This window comes from Struthio camelus, chromosome 8, assembly GCF_040807025.1.
Source record: "Struthio camelus isolate bStrCam1 chromosome 8, bStrCam1.hap1, whole genome shotgun sequence".
Taxonomy (NCBI): Eukaryota; Metazoa; Chordata; class Aves; order Struthioniformes; family Struthionidae; genus Struthio; species Struthio camelus.
Window position 1 is genome coordinate 12,393,709 of NC_090949.1, and position 27,058 is coordinate 12,420,766.

The following is a 27,058-nucleotide window of genomic DNA, read 5'->3' on the forward strand; positions in this document are numbered from 1 at the left end:
TGGAGCCTTGGGAGATCTGCCGATGTTGAACTTGTGTGTCAGAGATGAGAGACAAGGTTTTGACCCTGGCTTGTCAACAGGACAACCGAATGCGTATCCCTTATAAGTGCTGTAGCTCTTCAATTAAGTCTGGAGCTTTGTTTTAAAGGTTGCAGGAGCCTCTTTTCAAAACAGTAGAGTTACAACATTTATGAAGTACCATGTAGGGAAGCTGAAGTAAAGGAGAAATAATCAACAGTGAAGTACTAGCTGAAAAAAACAAGCACACGGACCCAGACACACACACACACACACACACAAAACCCAGGAAAGAGAGTGGAAAAATGGAGAAGAACTAGTAGAAAGAGGGGAAGAAAGGAAGAGCCAGGTGGGTGGATGAAAGTTCGTGGACAGCAAGAAACATGTGAACAAGTGGGCGTTGGCTCTTGATCACAAGTATTGCATGCTGTGTCGGGGATAGGGGTCTCAGGGAACCGAGCATGCTTTCACGATGGCTTTCAGGATTATTTCGAAGTGGAAGCTTCTAGTCCCCTAAATAAGTAACGTGTAGTGACAAGAACAATCTTCAGTTTTTATGATGAGACAACAATACCTGCAGAATGTGCACATTGTTATACCACTGCTGGCATTTTCTCAGCTCTACTCGAAGTGCCCTTATTGGCCTGGTCCCAGACACTGCCATTTATTTTTGTCTTCCTTTCTCACAACAGAAATTTTACATTACAAAAACACAAAATGTATTTGCTCTAGGTTTCAAAGTAGAGTGCTAAAAGTGAGGTTTATTTTTATAGGCACAAAAAGACCATCGCTCCCAGCTGAAATCAGGAAGTAATTTATGAGCGCTTAACCTGGAGTTAGAAATACTTGGAGGGATGCTTAAATATCATCAGGATGGTCTAGAAAATCTCGGATGTCCCTGGGATTTAGAAATGAATATTAGGGGAAAGTAAAGGGCTTTCAGGAACACTTGACTTTTGGATCCCTTCCTCTTGTATCGTGAGGATTATAGCGAGGTAGCATTTTTCTTGCCAATGGAATTAGTGTTGGTTTCTCTTCTTAACAATAAATTCATTCTTCATTCAGCAAAAAGTCAGTCTATATTAGTTTATATTGCTTGTACTTGTGTGCATTGCTGTGTGTTAATATGAAAGATTTTGAAGTCATTTGTTGATGCTGTTGTAAAATATATTGATAAGTATGAAAGCAGCAGTTACATACCTCCCATCAAATCTGGCCTGAGAAACATGGTTCAGAAAAAGCCATGCAAACAACTGACCTTTTTTGACTGGAAACAAGCTTCTCACCTTGATGTGTTGTTCACCTGGTGGTCTCTCTTCCCCACCATGCAGCTGGAGACGAAAATATGCCAACTTCCACCTCTCCTCCCCCTGTGTCACCTCTACCTGCACACTCCACTTCACTCTCACCTGCAGGCACCACCAAAGGTAATGGTGAAACCCGGGTTGCGGCACCGCTGTTCTCCTCCTGTGTCAGCTGAGCTGGCATCCGTTGCTGTCATACGTTGATTAACTCCATCGCTGCTAAAGCTATTACTTTAATAGTTATATATTTACTGCTTCAGTGATATATCTTGTCTGAGGCCAATCTTATTGCAGTAAAATTTGTGAATGTGATGAAGACATACATTGTTTTTTTTATTTTAGTTAAATCAAAGGTGGGAATTTGAAGCCCCGTTTGAAAGGAAAACAATCAGAATCAAGCTGTGGATGGTGTTATAAGTTCGTGTTTTCCTCATGAACACCCCTCCTCCCTGAGCTCCCAGCTCAGCATTAACGTGGAGCTGCCCCAGTGGCACTCTGCTGTAGCCCATGCAGTGCTCCTCAAGCACCACGGCAACGCCACGTGGTCTGTGGGAAGCGGATCCTTCCTGGATCTACAACATGAAGCAAACACCCCCATCGGGCTGTGCTATTTGCAAGCCGCATGCTAATTCTTCCCCTTCAGCTGATGTTTTCAGACAGCTGAGGGCAAGTGTGTCTTGCTCAAGGATGATCAAACATCTCAGCCACAAAGGCATCACAGACAAATTGGTGGGGATTTGGTGCCCAGTGGCTTTGCAGAAGTGGTCCCAAGCCATGCTCTTGTGATGAATCCAAGCACACACATGGCACAGTCTGTGCAGGTCATGGAGAGCAATGTAAACTCACTCTCCTGGCCAGTGGGCGCCTGCGGTGCTTTCTGCTTCCATTGACTTCTCAATGACATGTGCTTTTCACCTGATGGTCTCTCTTCCCCACCATGCAGCTGGAGACGAAAATATGCCAACTTCCACCTCTCCTCCCCCTGTGTCACCTCTACCTGCACACTCCACTTCACTCTCACCTGCAGGCACCACCAAAGGTAATGGTGAAACCGGGGTTGCGGCACCGCTGTTCTCCTCCTGTGTCAGCTGAGCTGGCATCCGTTGCTGTCATACGTTGATTAACTCCATCGCTGCTAAAGCTATTACTTTAATAGTTATATATTTACTGCTTCAGTGATATATCTTGTCTGAGGCCAATCTTATTGCAGTAAAATTTGTGAATGTGATGAAGACATACATTGTTTTTTTTATTTTAGTTAAATCAAAGGTGGGAATTTGAAGCCCCGTTTGAAAGGAAAACAATCAGAATCAAGCTGTGGATGGTGTTATAAGTTCGTGTTTTCCTCATGAACACCCCTCCTCCCTGAGCTCCCAGCTCAGCATTAACGTGGAGCTGCCCCAGTGGCACTCTGCTGTAGCCCATGCAGTGCTCCTCAAGCACCACGGCAACGCCACGTGGTCTGTGGGAAGCGGATCCTTCCTGGATCTACAACATGAAGCAAACACCCCCATCGGGCTGTGCTATTTGCAAGCCGCATGCTAATTCTTCCCCTTCAGCTGATGTTTTCAGACAGCTGAGGGCAAGTGTGTCTTGCTCAAGGATGATCAAACATCTCAGCCACAAAGGCATCACAGACAAATTGGTGGGGATTTGGTGCCCAGTGGCTTTGCAGAAGTGGTCCCAAGCCATGCTCTTGTGATGAATCCAAGCACACACATGGCACAGTCTGTGCAGGTCATGGAGAGCAATGTAAACTCACTCTCCTGGCCAGTGGGCGCCTGCGGTGCTTTCTGCTTCCATTGACTTCTCAATGACATGTGCTTTTCACCTGATGGTCTCTCTTCCCCACCATGCAGCTGGAGACGAAAATATGCCAACTTCCACCTCTCCTCCCCCTGTGTCACCTCTACCTGCACGCTCCACTTCACTCTCACCTGCAGGCACCACCAAAGGTAATGGTGAAACCGGGGTTGCGGCACGGCTGCTCTCCTCTCATGTCAGCTGAGTGGGTGTCTACTGCAGCCATCGGGAAGCCTTCTCCACATCGCAGACCCCCTGCTCAAGGAAAAGTGATCTCAATGTGAACAACATCAGTCCACATATCATTTGCGTGATATTTTGGGGGTCTGTTGTCACTACATGTCATTAAATATCACTTTAGGACGTGTAATTCCGCATAGAGCAATGATCTGATAGTTGGGAGAGGAAAAAAGGTTTCTTTTTTACATAGTTGGAGTATGATTGCTTATAATTCCTTTACGGTTTTATTTACACTTTTTCTCTCTCTCTTTTTAAGGGGATCAGCCAGCATCATCTACTAATGGTAAGAAACTTCTGATTTGCATTACAGAACTGCATTGATGGTTTTTCTGATGGTTTCTCCCTGTTTTGTGTTTTATGATCAAGGATAGAGATTGTGTGCACAATTACCATGCAGAGTGTGCAGTGTGTTTTCATTTGCCTGGTGAAATGGAATACATTGTCTTAAGAAGGAAGACTGTGATCAAAAAATGAGTCTCTTTTTGGAGCACGAATTCGGGTACATCTTAAAAAATCAATGAAATCAATGAAAAGATCAATGAAAGATATGCAGTCAGTGTGGTAAAGGATTATCCTTACTAGATGTTTAGCTGGCACTTGTTGGACCTCCTAATAAATTTTAAAGAACAGTAACCAAATGGAGAGTTTTGTTCAAGTTTGGTCCATATCTTGTGTTCCTTTGGAGAGCGGTGTGAGATGGTTAGGCAGAGAGCAGGAAATAACAGGTTTCAAATTCTTTCCTTTCGCTTTCCTACTTACTGAGAATATGTGACCTTGAGGAAGCTTCTTCACTAATTATACCTGCAGCTTTTTATGCTCTGTTAGATGAAGGGGCGTTGCAGGCTATGCTTATTTAACTGTTCAGGAACGGTTATTAAAATATCAGCTATTAAAATTTCTCCTTCTGCCCAGCGTTGTTCAGAAGCGTTAACGAGACTGCTGTCCTTCCTTGCCGCAGGTGCCTCTCCTCCAGGCAGCATGCACCTCACCACTCAGGCGGGCTCGGGCCCCACCGCCGCCGGGCTCAGCTCTCAGCCCCCCAGCAGCACCGCTGCCCTTTCCGCACGCACGGCCGCTGCCGGCCTGCCCACGGCACCAGGTTCGCTGCCTTCCTTCACCTGCTGTCATCTGAGCCGTCGAGGAAAGCCGAGTAACTCAGCGTCAGGGTAGCTCCTCCTAGCTTATGGTTCAGCAACTAGAAAACGGACCTGCCGTTCAGCATAACAGCAGGACCAGAATTGTTTCTGGGATCTGGTGTCTGACGGCCAAGTCTCGTAGTCATTACAGCAGTATTAAAACTCACACTACTGCCACTGAGGCTGTTGCCAAAACAAGAACCGTAGGAATGGGCCTAAAACAGAGCTGAGAAAACAGGCGGTGGCTTCCAAGCAATGAGATAGGTGGTAAGGTATGATAAGGAACACAGTGAGCAATGTATCTGATCGGTCAAACACACACTAGCCGAGTGCTTATGTCTGAGCGGAGCGCTTATTTCACCCTTCAGAATTGCGTCCTCCCGCGAGAACGTTGCGAATCGTTTTAGTTTCTCCTAGCTCACGCTTATTAAGGAAACATTTAAGCCGACTCCCTCATGGATTATGCCTAAACAATGCCAGAAAAAAATTGTCCTAGCATATTGCAAAATTCAGTAGTAGGTGTTGCATTCCTAAAAGTTTGCTTTCTATTTAAATACTTGTTTTCTCTTTTATTGGATACATTAGCATAATCTTGCTTTCAGCACTCTTCTCTAACTTACAAAAATCCTGGAAGGAAAAAAGGGGGAGGAGGGATGGTGGTGTAAGACGTTTCTGATGACACGACCGTCTGCAATCATGAATTTTACTTTTCACTGCTGATGTGTTGTTTATTTCCTTACAGATGATTACACTCCAACATCCTTGCACAGCACCACCTCACCAGGCAGCATGCCAGCAAACACTGGGATCATCCCCAATCACACCATAGGTGACAGACTTGCACACAGTTATAGCAATTATGATACTATAGCAAGCACAGAAAATATTTTAGAATGAGGGAACTAAAGTTGTTTGGATTTTTTTTTCTTTGCGAACTTAAGGAATACAAATTAGGCATGCAACTGCATTGAATGGAAGGGTTTTTGGGAATCTTATTAATAGTGTATGAGTAGTATAAAAGACACCGGATTCACTACTTGTCAAGCAAGTGAAAAACAGAAGTTATTTGCTAAGCAGTGGCACAGCAGGAGAGTAGATCTGTCAAATAACTCTGCCAAGACTCCTGGATATTCACAGAAGTTTGCCCAAGCAGCAGCAAAAAATGATGATGAGATCCACAGCTCTGCGCGCTTGTCCCGGTTTTCAGATTGCTTGCATGTTGTTTTGCTCAGCATTAACTGTTTCTTGGTATCTAATCCTGCAAGCACTTGTGCATGTTATTACCCACTTGTGCTACAAAGAATGACGCAGGTCGGCGGGTTGGGACAAAGCACAGCCAGGAGTTTGACTCTGTCGTCTTTGTTACTGCCCTTCAGCCTCCCGGGGCCGCCTCTTGGAGAGCGTGGGGCGGCTCGGCCTCTCCCCGGGGAGGCCACTGGCCCGGCTGCTCCTGCCTCGCCTCCCGGCTCGGCCCCGCTCCGGCGGGAGGCAGCGCTGCCGGCCTCCGCTCGGCCCGGCCTCGCCAGCCGGGCGGCGATGCGCACCCGGGGCCTTTCTTGCGGGAAGGAAAGCAGATTTCAGTCTCTCTTGGTACGCTTGGCTCTAAAGTATATCTTCAGTAGTTGTTTGCAGGATGAAGTTCTTTGCTCAAGCTGCAGTACAGGTTTCCTGAATACCAGTTCTTAATTTCTTGTCAGATATTTCAGTGTAAAAAATTATGGTAAAATGATCTGCATAATGTTGCATAACTCTGATTCCGGAGGTAAGAAAGAGCAGCAGTGCAAGAAGTAGGTTAATTTTGTTTCTTTAGTGACAAGGGAAACTATTCAGTTAGCTACTCCACAGCGTAAGTATCGTGGGAAACCGGATAGCCATAGACCATACCTGTGCGAAATGTGCGGTTTTGGAATGTTCTTGTGTACTTCTGTAGGCAGAAGCATCCGAGAAATGTTATAAATAACCAATAGGATTTGCAGTCAGTAATGTCATTGTAAAATGAAGAAATACAATGCACACAATCTCGAGAATATCTGGTTAAAAGTCAGGGTTATAGTTAGGTGGTATTTATTTTCTTTCATGTTTTCAAATATGAATGGGCTGCTAAATACAATTACTTGTATCGAATGACTGAAAGCGTTTTGGACAGTATCAGTCATCCTCCTCTCATGCTGTGTGAGGAAAATACCTGTGGTATTAATTTTGTTTTCTTTTCTTACAGAAACTACCACAGTGACAACTGAAGGACGCTGTGGTATGAACCGAACGCCCTATTTTTCTCAGTCCTGCTAGTTGACCAGATCAGTAAACTGAATTAGAGAAAACTGATCAGTAAACCAAATTAGTTAGCATCTCAGATTATCTCAGATTATTTTATGAACTGTCTTCCAGTTCAGGAGGAGTTACTAAAGTCATTAACATTTCTGATCTTCTCCTCTCCATTTCAGCTCTGCTAAATTGCCCTGTACTAGGCTCTTGCTCTCAGTAACGCTTCAGGGCTGCAGATGAGATCTGCTTTTATTCAACTAGGCCCTCTCTAATTTTTCCCTGGTGCTAAAAACTGTAATTCATAAGTAAAGTTTAGACATTGGTTTACCTCTCTTCAAAATCAGAGCGCTCTGTGTCTTCTAATTTGCAGGAAGAGACTACAGCCATTATTTACTAGATGATTTGAAAAGCTCTGGAATGGTTTGATTGAGGAAATTTTACATTTTTGTTCAAATGACTGATTCAATGTGGCAAAATGAAATATTTAATTTTAAATTGATGTTATAAATTAAAACAAATTTAGTACTGGAATGCTAATTTCTTACTTCTCTGATTCTCCTAACTAGAGAATTATTTAAAAGAATATTTTCCGAAGGAAATGTTCAGTTTTGACTAAATTATTTTTTCAAATACATGATGATTGTAGCCTGAAAAAATCCAACAGCCAAATCTGCTGTATTTTCTGATTCTTAAAACACAAATGATGTTGGAAGTGCTATAAAACGCAGTTCTTAAAAATTATCATAAAATCATTGTTTGCTATTTTCTCCTTTTTTTTTTTAGATCATAATATTCATTACTCGATGAGTAATGAGCCAGACGAGAATAACTCTGTTGAAGTTACATTGAACAAGCTCGAAAAAAACAAACAATATAATATTTTTCCCCTTGAAAATGGTACATTCATGAATCATAGCACCTACAAAGTAAGGCTTCAGAGATGTAAGAAATACGAAGTTCAACAGGGAAATTGTACGCTACTAAAGCTTCTTCTCTCACCTGGTAGGTATAGAAGGATTTTGTTTTGTTACGCAGATATTATTATGTTATATTTTGTTGTACCTTGTCAGTAATCTGTTGTGATTCCAATCTTGCTGTAATTTGACAGATTACAGATATTATTTGATGTTGGAAGTCCCTTTGAGGGGGCTATCTTAGCAGTATTATGGGAGTCACTTGAAGTTTCTCCCATAAGTACCTGCAGTAAAACTTCAGTTCTGCTAAGATCCAAATTGTGTTTGGAAATACTTAATGTTATCTGTTAGTTACAATGGATTATGGCTATTAGGCAATTAATTTAGAAGTCCAAAGTTAGTTGGGATGAAGACAGAGGAAAGGAGACGGTTCTTGTAACTTACTCTTCTGTCTTCATGTCCAGACACTAAAACTCGGCAGTTTCTGACCTACTTTCCTGCATTTCTTAGTCTAGTTTTTTTTTTTTTTAGAGTCATACGGAAGGTTTTTATATTTTGTGCTTGATTTGCAAGACATTTTGCATTTTGAAGTTGCACCTAAAGCCTGTCAGTGATTTTTGAAATATTGGAGGGTCTTAAAAAAAAAATTGTAATTTTCTCATTGTAAAGGAAAAAAAGAGAACTTGAACTAAATCAGCCTTAGGCAGCATGGTTAGCAGCAGCAAGACCAGCCAGCCTTTGAACAGAGATTCACACTAAAGAGATTGTCTTAGTTGGGTTAAAAGTTTCCTTTGTGATTTGAATAGCACCATTGTCTTTATCTCATGTGTGTAATTTTTACTTTCAGTTTCTTGTTAAATTCTTTGTGTATTGCTCTGTGCTAATTGCGTACTGATATGAAACAAATGAACATTTATAAAAGATAAAACTGGCACTTAAAGAATCAATATAGCTAATGTTATAGTGACATATAATATTAATCCTTTTTAGACGAAAGCAAGTATTCTTTCAGTGCTTCGGATATAACAAATACATCTGCAAAGTTATGCTGGAACAGCTCATCTGACTGTGCTGTGCAATACCGTTATAACTGCGAATCCGGTAAGATGCTTCTAAGATATTTGGACAGTTTAAGGTTGGTTGGTTGATTTGTTTGTTTGGTTTTTTTAGCAGTTTTCTTTTTTTTTTGATGAGGGACTGTCAGATTTAAATGATAACGCCAATCTGAGACAAGAACTGTTCAACATTGCCAGGGTCCGTAGATTCAGGACAGACGTTCTTACGTGCTACTAAAGATCTAGGTAAAGTTCATACCCAGAGCACGCATTCCCTGAGTTCACCAGCTTCACATATTTTAGGCCTTAGGAGATTTTTGAGGTGGTAGGGAAGACATGGAGTTTGGAGGTCCTCGTGTGTCCTGGAGAACTGCATGATAAATGCCCTGGGCTGGAGATTTCATATTTCAGGGAGCTGAAGATTGATATCTGGGTCACATGCAGAGTTCTTTCACACTCCTATGAAATGTTTTGATTTCTGTGGGAAAATACTGTTTTTTTGGAAATTCAAATCAGCACTATTCATAATTTCCATGATACATGTGAAATAGGTAATTCCTGAGAACATATAAGTGTTACTGATGAAAAGTAAAGATCTATGCAGATTAAATTAAAATGCAAGAACCTAGAACCTAATCATCAACAGGGAGTGATTTAATAACCTCACATTTAATCATTCTCAGTTGAGTTAATCAAATAAATGCTAAAAGCCTGTGCGGCCTTTGAAATTCAAATTCTTATTCATGGCATCTAGGCTGACTTTTCAAGAAAAGCAAGTATGACTGTATGTGTGTATCTTGATTATCTTGGAATGAGATTTGTTACGAATCACAGACATTTATATCATTTCATGCAGACATTTATTTTCACTCTCAGGAGACCTCTGTAGGAAGAAAAGATATTTGTATTTAAGTTGTAGCAGTTTCTAAGAGTAGATTTAATCTGATCTTCTCTTCCTGCTTATTTTAGATGCAAATCTCAAATTTTACTTCTAATATCTAGCAAGATGAAAGGAATAGATTCTGAATGCCAACTATTAAAATGTTTTCTGGTTATACAGTGATGGTCCAGCTTGTCTGCTGAGTGGGCAGTATTGCATTAGACTAATGCTGAGTGTTTTTGAAAATCCCAGTTAAAATGGTACCATGTACTTTTGGAGTTGAGAAAAATATTGATTAAAAACCTTTCCTTTTTTTGTGTGTGTACAGGTCCTTTAACAGAGTCTCCTAAGGACTCAGGTGATGCTTGTGCAAATCTGGAAAATTTGTTGCCCAACCATCGCTACATGTGCAACAGTACAGTAAGATTTAATGATAAGGACTGGCTGCATGCAAATACTAGCATAGAAACAGATTTTAGTCGTAAGTATAACATGTACTTTTGTTTTATATTCCACATGTTTCTGCAAAGACCTACTGTGAATTCCTCTGCCTATGTTTCCTGGAGAGTGACAGTACGTTTGGAGGGCCTTTGCTCATTTAGCCTTGGGTTGTCCTCCAGCTCCTGCTGCCCATTCTCCTTTCCTCATGGCTCTTCCTTGACCACGGTCGCAGGTTTCCAGTCCCAGTCTCAGGCTCCACGTCTGCCACCTGCCTCTCTTACCTCTGTGCTCAGACCAAGGGTCAGTGGGAACGCAGCAGGGTTGTGTTCCCGCTCCTGCGTCCAGAGCCCAAGTCTGGGCCCAGAGCAGGCTGAATTATTCTGCAGGCATGGAGGTGCCCAGGAACTGCGCGGGTATCAGTCTGTCCTTCTGGGGAAATGGTACACATACAGGCTGGTCCACACTAGGAGCTGAGATAGTTTTGCTGAGTGATGGACAATTTTAGGATGTTAGCTGCAGAAGCATGTTGAATCTATGAGAGTGGTTTTTTTGTTTTTTGTTTTTGTTTTTTTTTTTTAAGGGTGAGAATGTGACCAAATTTAAGCAGGTTTCAATAACAACAAAAAAGTATGCAGGCCTGGTCAAACAAGTGTTAAATTCTTGCTTTTGAAGGAAGATGTGACAGAATAGTTGCAAAGAATGGTTCAAGATAAAATGATGTGGTTTACTTAGTCTTGTCCTTGGACATGGCTTAGGTATTTCTGCTGAATTTAAAAAGAAAGAAAATCAGCCTATATCATGTGGCCTGCAAAGAAAATGTAGGCCAGACATTTAAAGTTTGTTAAAATTACAAGGAAATCAAAGCAATGTATTATAACTGGAAATGCTGGACTATTTCAGTAATATATGATATTGCTGTGTTCACTTATATTCTACATGGATTAAATTTATGAAATTATTGCACTTTGATAGTTTTATATGTACTTGTTTTATATTTATATATAATGTCTTTGAATGTAGCCTGTATGCAAAATATTTTATCTTGTTGGTATCTTGGATATTATCTCGTATGCTGAAATTTTAATTTAATCAAAGGTGATCAAAAATAGGAGTATTTTTCATTTTCATTCACCCATTTTTTTCTACAACAGCTCCAGACAAACCAGGAAATCTTCAAATCCAGAGTTATGCCAGAAACGTATCACTTACATGGGAGGAATCTGTCAGCAAATCAAATGGTAGTATAGCTGGCTATACTGTGTGCTGCAATACCACTGACAACTGTGGTAAGTATATGCCCCTTTGGTAAAGAATAATTCATCGCATTTTAATATTTACAGAGCACCAAGCATGATGTAATGACAAATCATATTGGAGTCTCTTAAAACTATGCAGTAAAAACACTGAAGTGTTTTATTTGTAGAAAACTTTTGTTATGTTTCTTTCCTTTGAGGTTGCTCATGAGGTTCAGCCATGTGGCTCATTTAGTTTACCATTTCAGGACATTGCTCCACCACCCTGCAGTGTTATGTATCTTGTATGAAGAATAAGTCATGACGGGATTATCAGTTGCTTGATCAGTGCTGCGTATGGTGCATTCTGCCTCGGAAAATGTTGCTACAGCCAGTTAATATATTCTCTGAGATGTTTAATTCATGTTTAAGCATGTTTTAATTTTTAACAAATCAGAAGTTTGTGAGGAAGTGGAATCATTTCTTTAGAGAAAAAAATATTTACTGGAAGGTTTAAAGACAATTAATAAAGATACTTTTAACAGTATCTTCCCTTAACTATTTTTTTTTTAACTGTCCCAGCTTAACATAATTAGGCTTAGTTGGTTCACTGAATCTGCTTATTGCTCCCCGAGTGACAAGAGGGATTGCCTCCTCTCGGTACAAGTACCAGATCTTTCTACGCTTCTTGAAAAAGCAAACTGCAAATAGGGAGCTGCCTTCTGAGTAATGCTACGGTTCCTGAAAGGCCAAGCGCTGAGGGCAGCATTATACATGTTTAGATAAGTAGACCAGGAGGCTGTCTTCTACAAAACAAGCTCTCTTCTTTCAGAAAAGTTGTTCTAAGCTACCTTACTTTTAGATGAGTATGTCTGTATCTGTTATACTGGATTTTCACAGTTGTGAGCTTTTGTTTAAAAGAAGGACTGGAAAATTATGCGTTGAAAGCTAACAGCCTGATAAATGATACCAGCAAATACGTCAGGTTTAGGCTAGTCCTTACTGCAGCCAGTTAAATCATTCCTCCTTTCCCATGTTTTGCAAATCTGGACTGCCCCGGGCAGTCATGCTCCTGTACTCCTCACATCCAGGTAATCTCTCTGGTTCTCTGCACCCTGGCGCTGACCATTGCGCAGATGGGCTGCAGCCCACTGGCCAGTTCCTGTGAGTGGATAGGGGTGGTTTGCCCAGAGACCTGGGCAGTGCACCCAGCTGTGGGGAGGTCACAGCTGGAGGGAAAGTGGAAAGGGCCATTGCTCCCCAGTTCCCTGGGTCTCCAAAACCCCAGCTGCCACCCTAAAAAGGGCTGCAAGGGTAATAGCTTCACTCATTTGTTCCTTATGCAATTCCTTTCTGTCCTGCTTTCAGTCATCGAAAGCAGGCTGAGTCTCTCCCACCATACCAGGACAGACTTACCTTTCTGTAGCTAACAGCACGCAGGGTGACCTCAGGCATTCAACTATTAACCTCTTCCCAAACTGAACACCGAAGAAAACAGTAGCCTCTCTTCACACAGGTACCTTATGTTAGGTTCTAATTACACCCTTTTTTAATGACATAGTACTGAGAAAATAAAGACTAAACAAAACAAAACCCAACTCTCTGCCTGTTTGAGTGGGAAGTATATTCCTTCCTCTTCCTAAGCGTTCACTTAACATTCATGAGTGAAACAAACCAGCCAAGCATCCTCAATACAGAGTAATTAAAATACAAATACCCATGACATTGGTTCAGATAGCTCTCATGAAATGTAAAAGTTCCTGTACTCCTAACATAAATCCTATTTTATATTTTTATTTTTGGTCTCAAAACAGCACGTACTAGCATGACTAGCTTTGTCTGTGATGGATTACATCCTTATGCCGATGGTTTTGTATTGGTCACTGCCTTTACAATGAGCAAATACGCTTACAAAGAACTTCCAGGAGATCATGCAAAAAAGGAGTTTAAGACAGATTCAGCAAGTAAGTCTCATGGTTACTCACTTTTACTAACAAAGCAAAGAATTAGCAGAGGAAATATATACTTTCTTATTTTAATTCATTATATTTTTATATATTTTATTGCTATTAATTTAAACAGTAAACTGATTAACAGAAGAATTTTACTAACATTCTTAGCATTAGTGTTTCATTTTGAACTATTTTATCTTAATCTGTTTTTAATTATGTATTTGATACTGGTATTCTTCTTTTCTATACTTGATTTTTTAAAAAACTTTCCCTACTCATTCTCAGTTCTTGATAAGATTTTTGAAAATATTTACCTTTTCTCATAAAGAGAACATTCATATTAAAGAAAATGGAGAGTTTAACAAAAAGGGCATGAAAAATACTCATTTTCTGTGGCATGAATGACACAAAGACATGTAGAATACATCTTCTGTTACACAGTTGCCTGGTTGCTAAACTCAAGACACCTAGCATACATCAGTGTTGATATCTGTATCCATGTTTTGATTAGTTTGTATGTACATCTATGCAGTCAGTTTCTGAGACTGCACATCCGAGTAGGTTGCAGCTCACAAATGTGTGCCAACTCTTGCATTGCTAGAAACAGTTTGTCTACTTTTTAGGGGCTCAGCTTTCTGCCACCCTAATGGTCCTAATTCTTTCTGTACCATACGTATTCTATTGATAATGCTATTAGAAGAGCTGAAATAAAACAACTCTTGCAGAACAACGCAAAATGATGTGGATAAGGTCTTTTTATTGTTTGTTTTTTCTTTTAATCCTCAGAGATATAGCCTCTTACTGTTTTCATTCCTTCTTTGAGCAAATTAAAAAGATGTTTCTCTTAATCTAATTTCTTCCACTACATATTTAGGCTGCAGTTCCACCATCTCCAGACTCAGCTAATATAAAGATACAATTATAGGGACACTTTGATGGGTTATACCTGCTAAGATCTTGGATTAAAATTTTCTTTAATTTCATTGAATGAGCAAAAATTATTTTGGAGGAGAAAAATATTCTTTTTGTGCTAATGATGCTATGATACTTTAAAGTGGTGATTTTATGTTGTTGTTAATATTAAGAACAATTAAAACCTCATTGTTTAGAGCTCCTGAAAAGTACACGAAAGTGGTTACATAAGAATCTGATTGCTCTCTTACATCCACTTGCATAGTGCTTTGGGAAATACAGGGCCCTGAAAGAGGCTTCTGGCAGAGTGTTCTTTTGGATTTGAATCCTCTCCTTTGGAATGTACTGAGCTTCTGTATCCAATATTATAGATTATCCATGAGAACACTGGAGTCTCCCTATTACTCTGGGTCATTGAGCTAATACATTTTAGTTTATATTTGAAAGAATACATGGATCAGAATTAACACCGGAAGCCTCTCAGGAAAAAAAGCTGACAGATTAAATGATACTCTCCGTTTGATCTGCTTAAGTCCTGTGCCTACAGCTCTCCTTAAACAGACTTAACTGTATCCAAAAATGGAAAATACTTTGGGTTTATAGACAGCCCTAATTTGGGCATGTTTGTGATTTTTCTCTCTCTGATAATCTAGTTTGAGCAAAATTATATTGCCCATCTTCTATAAAATATCATCCCACGTTGTCCTCACTTGGCTTTTATTTAGTGCAAGGAAAAAAACCTCAACCCTTTAACCAAAGTGGAGAACACTACTAATCCTAGTGTGAATGTCTCCCACACAGCCTTACAGTCTAAATAGCAGGTTTGCACAGATTCTTGTATTTTCTGGGCCTTCATTCATATTTTAATTCCTCGGGTAGAATTTATAGTCCACAATGTAAATTTATAGGTCTAGAAACTAACCTCAGTTCCCTTATTTTTTGAGAAATAATAAGTTGTTCGCCTTTGTGAATCAGTGGTATTTATTAAACATTCTCCAGCTGTTACAGCAGCTGCTAACATAGTCAAGCAGATGCGTCAAGACTCTTGTGATTTCTTAAATAAGAGAATGGCATCAGCAGAGCATTCGCCCTTTGAAGTAGGAAAAGCTACATTTTGTAAAATGTTCTTTCTTTTTCTTCAAACAAACTGCCACAAGGAATGCTCTCCTTCTCCTTGTCACAGCTCTTTCCATAGGGTGCCAAGGAGGACTCTCGCAAACTTGCAGGGTGGACAGATATGACCAGTTAGGTAGTAACTGTCCCAAAGGATATATCCTGCATCTCCCCAGCATGGGATATTTGATCTGCTCATAAAGTCTTACAATTCTTAGCCCTTCATATGAATTAAAAAAAAAAAAAAAGCAATTTCATTTTATTTAATATGCTGGCTTGGAAATTGAAGTGATTTTGAGGTCAAAGCTCCTGGTTAAGAAAAATTAAATGGCACTGATTACTGAAATGTAGCTAATGAAACTATGTGATAAGGAAGGTTATTGACTTCTAAAGGGTTTTAGAGGCTCTCAGTAAAAGCTTAATATATTGTGCTCCCAATGTAAAGTCCATTTTATTACAGTGTACAAAATTGGAGTTAGAAAACACAGCTTAGATTTCCTATCTTTAAAATTAGTTAAAAGTTTTCCTGGTTTTATGTCAGTTGCACGGCAATGTGACACTTGAAGCAAAAGGATATGAAGCCAAAGGATACTTTGCAAAATTTTTCCTTGGTAGGGAATTTCATTTACAGCCATTTTGAAAGTCATATAGTCACTTACATAGAAGATTTTGTTTGTTCCCATATTTTGTCTGTTGTCCTTTGCTTTTCAAATGAGAAAATCATATTAGAATTGAGAGATAGAGTTGCTACTGTATTTATCTTTGCAACGCGACCATTGCTAGAGCTCTGATATTCCCAGCCATTTCAATTGCAGTTTACAGTTATTCCATTTCAGATAAGCCTATGGTTAATTTGAGATTGATTTGATTCATCTTGTTAAATTGGGATTGAAATTTTATGAAACCTCTTAAAGGATGAAAAATAGACATGAACACATGCAGTTGTTGAAATGTTTGTCTTGAATAAAATAGAACCGTTAACACTTCTTCTGTGAACAGAACCAAAGCGAGTGACTGACCTCGATGTAACATTGACAGCTGATAATGCAGTCCAAATTAAATGCAAAAATCAAGATGTGTATGGTAACGAAACAGTATTTGTATTGGTTTGGAATGAGGAGAAAAAACAGAATTTCAAGGAGTGTTTTTTTTTAGAGGAAAATCTTTCCTATTTGACAAACTATTCATTTAAGGTATGTATGCTTATAAGTTGACTATATAAAATATTGCTGTATTCTCTTTAAGTGTATTACACTTGTTTGTAGAATAAAGGCAAATATGGTGGCAGATGAGTTGATCTATGGATCTGAGTTGTAAAGTAGCCCCCTATTTGGGGACTGATGAGTGTAAACCAGTTCAGATTCTTTTTGTCTTCATCTCCTTATATCAACCTTTCAAAAGCCAGTCCTGTTTCCATAAAAAATCTATCATCTTCTGAGCTCCCTGTTAACCAATTTCTCTGCCTTCGGCTATTTTCTCTTTGTTTAGGCATTTCATTGTTTTGACTTTTGTTGTTTGTAAAGCCAGTGTCCTGTGTCATCCCCTTGGGGCAGCTAATTATTTGGAATATTTTTGTATCCTGATAATTCCTCACAAAACATTTAGCAGGAAAGTAACTAGTGGGAGTTGACTCCATTTAGGACTCCTTTCAGGAAACATATTCACTTATTTTCCACAATCTTTTTCCTATTTTCTCTGTCCTTCTGAGGAAATGCAGTATCAGAAAGCTTTAGTAGTCTGCATCCTTTTGTTTTGAGGCTTCTGACACTATTTTTCCTGCAGATTCTACTCAGAAGGCTACATACTTGGAAATCTAGATCAAGCTCCAGAAAGAGCAAAAGATGTTTATGTTGTCCCCATGGTACAGACCTTGGTTGTAAGCTTTTCTCATGCCATTTTGCTTCACAGAAGAAATTGGCTTCTGGCTGGCTCCAAAGGCTGTCTTGTGCTGCCAAATTATTTTGCCCAGCTCTTACTGGAGAAACCAGAGGAAGTCCTACTGCCTTTGCTAGTAATAAAGGGATTCTGGGTCAACTTCTCTGAGACGCTCAAGAAAAAATGATTCAGATGTCATGATTCTCTGTGACAGATTCCCTTCTATGTGCAAATAAACCATAGTTTATCCAGGACAGTTTTTCATTTAATGAAGTTTTTGACCCCAACCACAGCAATTAGTTTCTGGCTTTAACTGTTTGTGATGCTTCTTGCTTTCTTTCACTGCCATTTCTGCTGCTGCTCCAGATATTGCCACTTTTTCACCACTCAGCAAATGGCTTTCTTTCCAGCTGCAGAATTCAGAAACCATCAGCACCCAGAACACATCAGCCTTTTAGAGCAGTGAGGGAGGAAGCTGAGACTGAATTCTCTGAGTTATTAGGAAAGATTTCTCCTAAGGAATTGGATAGACTTAGTAAGAACTCGTAGACTGCAGTCAGTGACAGTGCTGGAAACCCTTGTCCTTCTCTATTGGATGATTTGCTGCAGGACAATACTACCTTTTAAATCAATATTATTCAATACTGCTAGTTCTCTCTACTGTTCAGTATTAAATCTTTAAGTCAAAATTAATCCTAAGATACATTTTTCTTTGACAGAAAGATGTAACATATTTTACATGCAAACTTCAAGCTGCCTATTAGATGTAATAGGATTTTCTGTTAAAGAAATTAAAAAGAATGGATTAATGGAAAATATATTCTAAAATATAAACAGATCAAAGTAAAGTTAGTATTTCAATTCTAGTTAAAGTATCCTAAAAATTAATGTTGGAATAAAGGAGCTTATTGCACAAATTTATTTTGCTTTTATAATTTAACTTTTTATATATATAACTTCCAGTATAGGGACTTGTGTTAAAAATACCTGATTCAATTACATATTTGTATATTTATTGATTAAGCAAATAAAATACTGATTTTTTTACTACACATCACATTTTTTTCAGATTTGAGATCATGTTGTAAAATATGTCTCCTATTTCACTAACGTTTTTATTCAGTCATCTACATACTTTTACGACCTAGATCTCATAACTTAGGAGGAAACCTGAGCTCCACTGTGTATAGCTGTACAAGGCTTGACTGCAGATCCTGCTGTCAGTCAAATTAATTCATTGAAAATAGATGGAACTATTTTGAATATGAAATGAAACTTTTTATTTTATTCTATTTTATGCAGACGTTTTTACTTGTTATATCCTAACATCTCTATTGTTCTTATCCACTGCATACAGATTTTTGTGCGTAATGAAAAATATAACGGAGAAGATACATATAGTAGTGTAAAAACCAGATGTAAGTAAATGTATATAGCATTTTTACTTTTAGACTTTTCTCAACATCCATAACATAGTATAGAGTAATAGTGTAAATTTCAAACTCTATTATAATTGTTCCTAATTAAAAATCCTCCATTTTTATTAATCTGCATTTTTGTTAATCTGCATTTGAAGACATAGTATCCTTGATCAGCATTAATGTAATGGATCATGTTCACAAGTCGCTGTGGCTTCCTCAGAAAACATTCTAATGTGACTAGAAATTCATTCTTCTAACTTAAGTTATTAATTTTAGAAATTTTTTCCTGTGTTCAGATCCTGCGTTCCTGGAGCTGAACATCTGTGACTTCTCAAGGAGTCTCAGCTCCTGTGGAGTCTGTGTGTCCAATAACAAGTACTATGAGAAGGTCAAAGTATTGTAGACATGGATAGAGTAAGCTGTGACACTGCAGAAGGTTTAATTTTGACAGACAGAACTTTCTTTTAAGTAATTACTTAACTAAAGTAACTCCAACCTTATAAGGCTGGAAGGCTTTTTCCACTGTGGTTCCCGGAGCTTTAGAGGCCCGCTGTACACGTTCTGCTTTTTACTTCCGTGTCTGGCAGTGGAGTCTGACCGACAGCCAAAGGCCCAGGTCATATTAAAGGCTTAGAAAGCACATCACCTTCATTTACACAGGCACAGAAAGCACCCTGTGCCCTGCAACGCCATTCTCGCTATTGATGCCTGCAGGGTCTCGGTTATGCCCAGCAGCAGCAGGGCCGGGCGTTTGGGATCCCTGCGGTAGCTGCCTGGGCCTCTGCAGCGGAGGGCAAGGTGCAAGGAAGCAGGCAGTGCACTGGCCTTCCTGGTTGCATCTTCGCTACCAGACGGGGCAGCTGCTTCCTGACTGCTCAAGATGTGCACAGCTGAGGAGCTCTGAGAGGCTTTAGCCTTTCACGAGATGTATGAAGAACTTTATTGTCCCAGCTGTCATTGCCTGATAACAAAATGGAAATTATTTTCATGGATTCTCCGTTCAATGCCCACGAGAGGCAACCACCCAATTAGTGAACTATGTTCAGCAGTCCTTCCCTTCGGCTGGTCTTTCTTCAGCAGGATTGGGTCGGGGATGGAAAATGGAGGAGAAGGAAGCACTGCTTTCATGTGAACGTACAGATATAGAGTGGAGGGGAAAGATCCACAGAAGGGAACGCTGTTATGGATGCTAGAGAGTAGTGAGAAGCCCTATTTTGAACTCGATCCCAAACTATAGCTGCATTAAAGAAATTGGGCAAAAGACTTTTTTGTTACTGAAATATCCTGGTAGCGCTGACAAGAGCTGCCAGAAAAGGTGTTAAAAAGATCACGGGCAAATCAAGAAATCCAGATAGGATTAATTTGGAAAGAGATCTTTTTCTGACCAAATACCCGAGACGTCACATGTTATTTCCTGTAATGCGCAAATAACTACAGGACGAGTCATTCCTGTAGCTGGGGAGACTGTGCAGGGTGGCAGAGCGCCTTTGAGCTTGAGAAGCCGGTGCCCACTCGCAGCTGCTGGGCAGGGCTGCAACCGCGGGTGTCAGGAGCGGCCAATAGCTCCGCTTGGTCACGCAGGGCAGGGGCACGCATGCCAATGGGTGAGCTGCACGGCGTTCTGACAGGTGGAGGTAAAGAAGTTATTTGAAAGTTTTCTTACTGGAGAAATACATTTCCCTCCTTTGCCGTCAACGTAAAAATTGACTTCTGCAAAACAAATGCAACATTTAAAAAGTTGTTTAGAAGTTTTTTAAAAAGTTAGTTCTTTTCACAAAAATATTAAAATTCAGTGAATCCCTGTTCTGGGATATATACAGATAAAAAAGTAAAAATTCCTATGCTGCTAATTTTTTATTCAAGACATAATATATTTATTCTTCTTCTGTTACTAGACAATTCTAAGGCCCTGATTATATTCTTGGCATTCTTGATCATTGTGACTTCAATTGCTTTACTTCTGGTTCTGTATAAAATCTATGATCTTCACAAAAAAAAGCTCAGGTAAGCTTCATGTTTCTCTCCCTGTTTTATAAAAGTGCAGATTTTTTTTCTCAACATTGCTTCACAAAATGTTACAAGTTTAATATTTCATTACTATTTGGAACAGACATCTTTTCATTTTAACAAATAAAAGAAACTCAAAATCATTTTTGGTGGTTCGTCTGGCAATGCAAAGACAATGAAATAGAGTTAGAATCTCTTTGGTATATTCTTCTTCCAGGTGCAGAAGAATCGATGAGTTAGAACAACATGCTTTTTCATTTTTTTTGTGAAAAAATAGTCACAAGGACCTGGAAAACCTTTTGTTCATGTTATAAGTTAAAATAATGAAAATAATAAACACTTTCTTGGAATGTTTTCAAATGCTGATTTACCTGAAACAATGTCTCAAAACTGTTTATTATAGTCATCTCCAGGTGACTTGACAGTAACCCAAAACAGTGGACTGGGACAGAAAAATGGCTATTACCTTCTTGACTGTGCCATAGCCTTGGAAAACCAGGCTGACTGCTGCTACTGCTGTAAAGGCGGGTGTTACAATGTGGGAGGGGGCATTTAACCGCTATAGAGAAAGAGGAGTTAAGGCAACTTGTTCACTAACCTCTCAGCCTTCTGGCAATAGCAGAAGTGGCCAAACTTGTCCCTTCTAGACACCTCCCTCAGAGCCCTTTCTCTCCTCCCTTCTCTTCCTCTCGTAGAGGGCAGGGAGCTGGTCTTGCTCAGGCCTCCAACTTTTATGTTGAGGGCAACAAAATTAATTTTTGCTTACACTGCTCTAGAGAGTCTGGCTTGTTCTTTGTTATTTATTCTTTAAATTAAATTCATTATATCTCTTGTGTCTGCAAATTTTCCGTCACTTGTTAAGAAAGAGAAACAAAGACCGTGTGAGCAGTCACCCGGTCGTTAGCAAGAAACTGAAGACGTGCTTGATGCAGGTGATTGATAGTGACAAAATCATGCAGCTAGTAAAGCTGTTTTATGAGGGTCCCTTGTTTCTCTCCCTCACTCATGCTAAGCCCCTGTAGGAAGACAGGGATCCCAAAGACCTCTGCCAAGTGACTCATTGTAGGAGTCCTGTTTCACAAAGAGCTTGCAATGTGGTCTGATGATTACTGAACAGTCTTTGTGGTCATATATGAAGCTGCATTCATTTAACTCATTATCATATCCATTTCTGACTAGTCAAAGCTTTTACAGATGCTTTTGCTTCTTACAGCAATTCTTCTGAAGATGTGAGCCTTGTTAGAGGTGAGTTTTTTTAATCTATATATCTAGCAAGTGTAAGTAAAGATTAGTCACATGTCCTATTGCCACTTTTGGATGGTTTACATTCTAGGTAGTTGTACATAGATTACAGATATCAACATAAACCTCATTTGGAGAAAAACATACATCAGTAAATACATTCCATAGGTATTAATATAAAAATGAACTGAAATATTATCAGAGTATTTGGAAAACTCTTATTATCTTACCATGAAAACAATTTTGTTATCCCAGACAATGGTCATGGTAAGTTTAACCCTGAGAGTATCTCTAGAATCTCATATGGCTTCAACCACAATGTCTGCTTTCTGTACACCTTCTTCAGAGCAAGAATTCAGACGCAAGCCAATAGTTTATCACTGCAAAATTTTGAATTCATTTTTTTAATTCAAAATTTTGATTTTTGATTTTTTTTTCAAATCCCAAAGACCGCAACCTAGCATTATGTACAGCTTTTTGTACAGGATTTCAATGCCTATGAAGAAAGACAGAATCAGCCAATACTGGAAAGCTTCAAGAAAAAAACATTTATGGCATTCAAGCCCACAACAATTAATTAAATGGGAAATAATACCATGTTGATATTCCTATCCGTTCGCTTAGACATCTATAATTGAAAAAAAATGGATTTATAATATAATTATGGATGTTACAACTTGTTCAATCATTGCGTTATCATTAAATATGATATTGCAGATTATTAAAACTCAGAGAATACGTTGGAGAAAATTTGGAAAAGTGGGCAAGACTTCTTATTATATTTCAAGAGAAATGTTAGTAGGTTGTTTGTACAGTAATACATTTTGCCACTGCCAATAAACAGTCAAGCAGATTTGAAGCATACCGCAGAACCATGTAACTATTGTGCGTTTGGGCTGTCTGTTGCTGTGACCCAAATATGACAGCTGCCACTTTGTACAAAAGCTCTGTTGATGCAAAGTCCCGGCATGTGGCCTCTTGCTGATGTGCGCCCAGTTCCATAACAGAGCTGATGAAGCTGTTATTCCCAAGGCCTGTTTGTTCACAGAAGGCTCGGGGGGGCAGCATTTTTTGAAAAATAAACATGGTTTAGTTCAACTCTTGTCCTTTTGTTAACTCATATGACAATTAGAGGAACACATTTACTGAAATGTAATTTATGTTTTAAAAGCCAGTAAAGATAAACATTCAACATCTTTACACAGTTAAAGATGATGAAAGGCAACTTCTGAACATAGAGCCAATACCTTCAGAACAGTTATTGGAGACATACAAGAGGAAGATTGCTGATGAAGGAAGACTCTTCTTGGATGAATTTCAGGTTTGTCATTGGCTCAGAACATACCACAGATTTGTAGCTAAGTGTTCAGAGGAATTCTGTTCAAGAGCATGTCTAAAGTATATGCAGTTAATATATATATATGTATGTATATATTTTTGTGTGTGTGCATATATATGTATACACATATATAAAATCTGAAAATTATAAGTGAATTCTCATCTAAGGTCAAATATGGCTTAATTTTGTCGCTGAATCCTCCATTTTTTAGATGCCTTTTTTTTCTGAAGGTGGTTTTCAGCAAAAGTATAAAAGGTACAGTCTAAATTCTTCTTATTCAAAAGCATTTTTGAGGCACGTTTTGCAGAGTATTACTACATAGCCATGGGGATAAAAATAATAAATAACCACAAGTAATGGAAAATGGATTTCATATTTATTTTAGATGACATATCAGAAATATATGAAATAGTATGATATGAAAAAGAATGTTATCTTCCAGACTATTATTAGCACCAAATTACTTTAATTTGCATTTGTTTGTAAGTAGAAGCTATTTTAAATATATATGCTTTCCTAATAATAGAAACCCTGTATTTTACAGAGTATTCCTAGAATTTTCACTAAGTTTTCAATAAAGGAGGCCAAAAAAAGCCATAATCAGAACAAAAATCGTTACATTGATATTCTCCCGTGTGAGTATTTGTCACAATTTCTTCATGGTCTATTAATATTTGTTCTCACTTACATCAGTGCCTTGAGACAATATAATTATTTTGTTTTAAATGATTTAAACAGATGACCATAATCGTGTGGAACTCTCAGAGATAACAGGAGACCCAGGATCAGATTATATCAATGCAAGTTATATTGATGTGAGTGACTTCTGTTCATAAAATGTCACAGATACTATTGAAAAACATCTGTAGTCCGTACATACCGAACACCTTTGATGATTTCCATTTGAGTTCTTTCCATCTTTGTAAAGTATTTGATATTATTGGACTTTTGCATGTTGAACTCATTTCTAAACTTGCAAATCTTTTCAGATAGTCCATGCTTTCTTTTTAAAAGCTGAGTAACATTGTATGTTTTTATAGGGTTTCAAAGAACCGAGAAAATACATTGCTGCACAAGGTAATTTTTAACCGTAAAAGAATTCCCTTTCTTTTTTCACCCACTTTTTGTTAGAAAGTAGCCCAATAGAATTAATAAATTTAAAGAAAAATTGACAGACTGACATTTTGAAATTTAATATCAAAAAGCTGTCAATGAGTTTTAGCTTAGGGCATTTTTGTGAAGATGAACAAATTGCGCTTCACAGGCAGATTTGTCATGATGGATGGTTTCACACCAACAGTTTTTACATTTCACAGCTACACATTAAAAATATATGTATGATTGTAGGCTAATGACAGCAGTCATAACAAAATCAAGTCTGTGGCTGTTATTTGCAAGACCTCTGTTAGCTTTTCAGTCTATATGGCTAAGTATGTCAACAAGGTTTGGGCTTTTCTGTCTAACTGCACTTTTTGGAAAAAATCCCTTAAAATATCTCTTGCTAGGCCCCAAGGATGAAACCACAGATGATTTCTGGAGAATGATCTGGGAACAGAAGGCAACAATTATTGTCATGGTGACTCGCTGTGAGGAAGGAAACAGGGTGAGAAATATCCATCCGTCTATCCATCCATTCTTCTTTTATCTGAAAATAAAATGGGTTGCTGTGCTGTGGTGAATTACATTTCCTACTTAAGTACTTTGTTTTTATTCTTTCCTATTCTCTATTTGTGGCAGAACCTATGTTGGAAAGCATGCCAAAATGGTTTTGCCTTATGGGCATTTTACTTATCAGTCTTATCAGCAATGTCACTTTAATCACAGCTCTAAGGAGCAGAGGGTGAGCTTCCAAATTACTAGTGATAAATCCAGAAAATGGTTAAAAACATTGCAGATTCTCAGATTAGAACTCTAGCTCCTCGCTGTATAGCATTCTTTCCCACCTTATGCTCTAAGTAAATTCCATGGGGAAAAGCTTCAGGTTAGAGACCAGAACTGTTGGATATTTAGAATTATTAGGCAGTGATAGCCTAAGAGGTAACAGCCTTTTCAAGAGAGGACAGGGCTTATGAGAAGCTGGAAAACTGTAATGAGTTACTCATTATATTAAATTAGACTTTCCTCTAGCTTTCACTCCTCTGCCACTTTGCTGTCATGCTGCTCACCAGCTAATTTTGTGTTTTCATAGAACAAATGTGCCCAGTACTGGCCGTCAATGGAGAATGGCTCTGCAACATATGGGGACATTATTGTGAAGATCAATGAAAGTAAAGTGTGTCCAGACTATATCATTCAGAAACTACATATTACAAATGTAAGTTGACTTAGGAATATAGGAATGGCTTGAATTGGAATGGATGTTTAGAGTCTTAACAGTTGTGTTGAGTGATTATTTAAAGCGTGAAAGGATTCTGCTAGCACTGGAGGATGTTGTACTGTTTTTCCCGAAGCGACATACAGTTTAAGAGAAAACTTGTAGATGAAAAGATTGTTAAGAACCCATAGTGGCATCCCCATGCTCTGGCTCCAGTGAGACATTTTGGTTTTGGTCTGTGTTACACTCTAAATCAGAAGTGGTTTCAAATTAAGCATACACTGAGAGAGTATGGTCAGCCAGCAACTCCAGTTTCCTGACTGCAGAATTCCAGTCAACCAGTGTAGGCTGCACTTTTATTCTTCTTTGTATTTTCTTTGGTATAAATCTCCTTGTTGCATGTTCTCGTCAAAATATGAGAATGGAAACAGTCTGAATGGACTGCTGGTTTATTTTCAACCATTATCAATGGAAAAAAAATGCCATTGATATGTCTTTCTCATTTTGTTTTACAATCTTGCTTACCAAAATGTACGTTCTCTCCTTGAATCTATACAACAGCACGTGAAACTAGGACGCAAGGCTAGATGTGCCGTAAGCCTTAACTGGGTGACTTAAAAAAGCGAGTCACTCTCTGTGATAAACATAGGCTTTCCTGTATCTGCTTCTATTCTAGGTTACAATTAATTTTTTTTAATTTTTTTTTTAATCTGTGGTAGCCTTAGCAGACTATTCCCAGCACAGATGAGAGAATTACCAACCAGTATGCCTGGAAGCACGTAGGGCTAGTTGGCCAAGTTATTTACAAACAGAGTGGGGAGACTTACTATATTTTGTCATAGGCTAGCCTTGACAGTAAAGTGTTTGTAGCAATACTTTGAACCTCTTGTTGTCCTCTGCTCAAGTTGTGTGTCCCTGATGCACAGCTCTTGACTCCTATTTATTAATTAAAATTAGGTAAGAAAAATGTCTTAACCTGAGAGACTGTTGGGAGCACTGTATGACAATATATACTCTTTGAAATTTCCATTACAACATTTGGTGGCTGTTTTCCTTATTTTTCTTCTGCTTTGTATATCTACACTTGATCTTGGTATTGTATAAAGAAACACATCTCACTTTTCCTAGGGAAGGGAAAGAACACCTGGAAGAGATGTCACTCACATTCAATTCACAAGCTGGCCAGACCATGGAGTCCCTGAGGATTCACATCTTCTTCTCAAACTCCGGCGCAGAGTTAATGCTCTCAGCAACTTTTTTAGTGGCCCAATAGTGGTTCATTGCAGGTAAATATTAAAATTAAAATGAAATTATGTTAAATGTTAAATGAAAATTAAGTTATTTAGAAAAAAGGGAGCTGGCAAAGAGCAGAAATATTTGGCCGATCCCAAATTTTGTGATTTGCTAACTTGAGAGCGAGGCCACTAAAGATGCATAAAAAAGCCTGTTTTCTGCGGGATCAGATCCCATTCACGTTGACTGAAACTGAGGATACACAGACTTTTGGAAACCAGCCAGATAAATGCCAGGCTACTCTGGCTATAAGCACCATGTTTTAAAATATTGTCCTTGTTTTCATTAAAAGTTATTTATAA

General features: G+C 38.8%; 1 protein-coding gene across 9 annotated transcripts in view; it reads left to right on the top strand.

The window, feature by feature from the left end:
• PTPRC (protein tyrosine phosphatase receptor type C) overlaps nucleotides 1–27,058 on the top strand; it is a 70,238-nt gene that overhangs the window by 35,305 nt on the left and 7,875 nt on the right. The window contains exons 3-25 of one of the 9 annotated variants that reach the window (XM_068952113.1): nucleotides 1,350–1,445; nucleotides 2,266–2,361; nucleotides 3,182–3,277; nucleotides 3,622–3,648; nucleotides 4,324–4,464; nucleotides 5,244–5,330; nucleotides 6,720–6,752; nucleotides 7,550–7,768; nucleotides 8,671–8,781; nucleotides 9,944–10,096; nucleotides 11,208–11,342; nucleotides 13,103–13,252; nucleotides 16,265–16,458; nucleotides 18,498–18,558; nucleotides 20,457–20,565; nucleotides 21,782–21,813; nucleotides 23,016–23,131; nucleotides 23,694–23,784; nucleotides 23,888–23,964; nucleotides 24,190–24,226; nucleotides 24,655–24,752; nucleotides 25,338–25,463; nucleotides 26,592–26,749. In XM_068952113.1, coding sequence (XP_068808214.1) covers nucleotides 1,350–1,445; nucleotides 2,266–2,361; nucleotides 3,182–3,277; nucleotides 3,622–3,648; nucleotides 4,324–4,464; nucleotides 5,244–5,330; nucleotides 6,720–6,752; nucleotides 7,550–7,768; nucleotides 8,671–8,781; nucleotides 9,944–10,096; nucleotides 11,208–11,342; nucleotides 13,103–13,252; nucleotides 16,265–16,458; nucleotides 18,498–18,558; nucleotides 20,457–20,565; nucleotides 21,782–21,813; nucleotides 23,016–23,131; nucleotides 23,694–23,784; nucleotides 23,888–23,964; nucleotides 24,190–24,226; nucleotides 24,655–24,752; nucleotides 25,338–25,463; nucleotides 26,592–26,749 — 2,443 coding nt within the window. The remainder of the gene's footprint in view (nucleotides 1–1,349; nucleotides 1,446–2,265; nucleotides 2,362–3,181; nucleotides 3,278–3,621; nucleotides 3,649–4,323; nucleotides 4,465–5,243; nucleotides 5,331–6,719; nucleotides 6,753–7,549; nucleotides 7,769–8,670; nucleotides 8,782–9,943; nucleotides 10,097–11,207; nucleotides 11,343–13,102; nucleotides 13,253–16,264; nucleotides 16,459–18,497; nucleotides 18,559–20,456; nucleotides 20,566–21,781; nucleotides 21,814–23,015; nucleotides 23,132–23,693; nucleotides 23,785–23,887; nucleotides 23,965–24,189; nucleotides 24,227–24,654; nucleotides 24,753–25,337; nucleotides 25,464–26,591; nucleotides 26,750–27,058) is intronic. The other 8 variants (XM_068952115.1, XM_068952114.1, XM_068952116.1 and 5 more) reach the window with 8 other exon arrangements.